Source organism: Frankliniella occidentalis, unplaced genomic scaffold (genome assembly GCF_000697945.3).
Source record: "Frankliniella occidentalis isolate FOCC.00 unplaced genomic scaffold, Focc_3.1 Scaffold4064, whole genome shotgun sequence".
In the NCBI taxonomy this organism is placed as follows: Eukaryota; Metazoa; Arthropoda; class Insecta; order Thysanoptera; family Thripidae; genus Frankliniella; species Frankliniella occidentalis.
This window is the reverse complement of record NW_026271113.1, coordinates 7,058-9,665: the sequence shown is the minus strand read 5'-3', so window position 1 is coordinate 9,665 and position 2,608 is coordinate 7,058. Positions and strand designations below refer to the sequence as shown.

The following is a 2,608-nucleotide window of genomic DNA, read 5'->3' as shown; positions in this document are numbered from 1 at the left end:
TTTAATTATGTGTTTTTTTCTCTTGATTTGTTCTGATTTTTGCTGCTTTTTTTCCCCTATCTTTCTCTTGAGGTTTTTCGCCTTTGTTTCAGGGCACCTACCGCGTGCGCAACATCACCAACAACGCGCCGCTCTTGGCGAAGCTTCCGCTGCCATGGGAGGGCAACGTCTGGCTGGTGCGCTTCTCCATGATGGACTCCAAGAGCGGCATCAACATTTGTACGGAAATGGAGTTGCACTTTCAGCGGGTCCGTGACAACTGATCGAGTGAAACAGGAGGAGAGATGGCTTCTCCGAAATCTTTTTTTATGTTAATTTTTGATACGAGTTGGGAACCAATTAACGGAAAAGGAGTCAACTTGAGGGAAGGGACCGTCCCCCACTCCATTCAAGACACATAGATCGCCAACACCATGTTGTCAATGCTTTAATTAAAGAATGGCTGCTGAACGAGTTGCTGACTTCTTGTATTTCGATGCTCGTTTTCGTCGACTCTTATATCTAGCACATTAATGAAAGAGACCAAACACACCGATTTCAACATCTGCAATACGGAGGGAAGCTCGAATATGATCTGACAGTTTCGCGTACCCGAAAAGCCGAAGAGGCACGCGATCAGGTCTACCAATCAGAGCCATTACGGAAAGAGACGAATCAGAGAGTTTGTTCGTTTCCTACGCCCGATCTGGATGGCCTGGAGCACCCTATATTCATTTACTTTTTGTCCCGTTTATCGATGTGTCCCGTCCCACCGCACGTGGCATTTTGAACTACAGATGCAATCGGCTCTACGAGTTTGCACGAGTAACCAGCCGGCGGGCTTGGCAAAAAAAATAAATGAAATCACTCACTCGTTGGTGCCGTGCTCACCGCTGGTCCTTTCAGTGGTGCCACCGACTTCGCGCGCCAATGAGCAGGCTGCTGCAGCCTGTCTCGCCTCCACCTCCACGACTAGCGCCGTGCTTGTGTTTGCATGTGTGTTCGTCAGCCTGCTCCGAGTAAGCGCCATGGCGACATGCTCCTCTGCATCCTCGCCCTCCTCCTCTTCCTCGCCATGCACCCCGTCTGCTGGTCGAAGCGTCCAAGTGTAAGTCAAACCAGAGGTGTGCTCTATGTTAGTGCTACCTGCTGCTATAGTGTATTTCGACTAACGGAGGAAGAAGAATAGCGGGTAGAACATAAAGGATCCTGATTGGCCGAACGCCTACTCCCACTACCGGCGTGACGTAGAGGCGGGAAGCTCTCGACCAATCGGATACGCTACAATTCGGATGAGATTTTTCACTCTGCTACTTTCCTTAGCAGCGCCCCAGTCTATTGCAGGCCTCCCGTTTGGTTGTCGAGTTCCCCAAACTAGAGGCGTGCCGCAACGAGCCAGGCAACGCCATCCGGTACTTCAACTTTCAGACCCGCATGATCAGCAAGACGGAATCCTCTCTGAACGTCGACTTCAACGTCACCCGCTCGGTCCAGAATGTCGACACGGTGAGGCTTAAGTCAGTGTGACTTTGTTTGTTGATCGCATTAATTGTGTTGCCCAGGACCGACCTTGCTTACTGCTCGTTCACAGATCATGATACAGCTCACTAAGTGCAGGGAGAGTGTCTCGTCCAACTCCTGCGAGCGCTTCCAGAACTGGCGCTTCGAAAATAACCCGTGCAAGGGGTGGGACGACCCCAACGCCATCTGGAGCAGCGCACTGTCTCATATAAAGCCCCGCCTGAGCTGTCCCTTCAAGGAGGTGGGCAGAGGAGGTGTCTCCTGGGGCGGGATACCCGCACTGGAATAAAACACTGTTCCGTGTCCGTTGCAGGGCACCTACCACGTGCGCAACATCACGACCAACACGCCCCTCCTGGAGAAGCTGCCCCTGCCCTGGGAGGGTAACGTCTGGCTCATTCGCTTGGGCATGCTCGTCACCAAGACCCGCTATCACGTCTGCGCCGAGACGGAGATGCGCGTGCACCGGGTGCGCGCCAAATGAGAAAGGAGAAGGGCACTTAAAAATTAAAATAACATGTTGGCGCTGCAATTTCTTATGACACCTATTTAACACCAAATCTGATGAGGCGAATCATAGAGTTTAGTGTGGCCGCTAGTTTTAACTCTGATTGAAAGGGCGAGCGGAAGAATATTACGTATGTAAAGGCAATACACCGCAGTGTTGCGGGTTTGCCTACCCGATCTGCCCGTAAGGCGCCATAGCCCCTTGGGTATGCAAACCCGCAACACTGCGGAATATTAGCCTTTACACTCGGTACAGCGAGCCACTTATTAGTCGCTGCGGTGGGGTGCGGCGTGCGGCAAGAGAAGAGGGAAGGGCAACGGGGGAAATGCAAAAGTAGGAGGGGGGGGGGCAGTACTGTTTACAGCGGTTTTGGCTCTGTTTTCACAAATTTTGTCCGGCATCACTAACACGGTTCACCTGGCAATCTGCAGGTTGGGGGGAAGCACTGAAAGGGGCGTAAATAGGGGTCCCAAGCCCTGGCCATCCGGCTATCCGGCCAACGAGTTGTTGACACTAGTTGGACACATTGACGCTCCGAACGGATCAGGGGCGTTTGCTTTTCTTTAGTCTCGTTCACTCGTTTGCCAGTCGTCTTTTTTT

The 2,608-nt window shown here is 52.1% G+C and overlaps 1 protein-coding gene across 2 annotated transcripts; it reads left to right on the top strand.

The window, feature by feature from the left end:
* The first annotated feature begins 9 nt into the window (after positions 1-9).
* LOC113203970 (uncharacterized) lies at positions 10-2,032 on the top strand. Of its 2 annotated transcripts, none has more exons than XM_026418952.2 (4): positions 10-1,087; positions 1,303-1,485; positions 1,571-1,741; positions 1,814-2,032. In XM_026418952.2, the coding sequence occupies exons 1-4, from the start codon at positions 974-976 to the stop codon at positions 1,982-1,984; spliced, it is 639 nt and encodes a 212-aa protein (XP_026274737.1). In that variant the 5' UTR covers positions 10-973; the 3' UTR covers positions 1,985-2,032. The 2 variants fall into 2 exon arrangements, with proteins under 2 accessions (XP_026274737.1, XP_026274745.1); XM_026418960.2 differs by having other exon boundaries at positions 14-1,087; positions 1,306-1,485.
* The last annotated feature ends 576 nt before the right edge of the window (positions 2,033-2,608 follow it).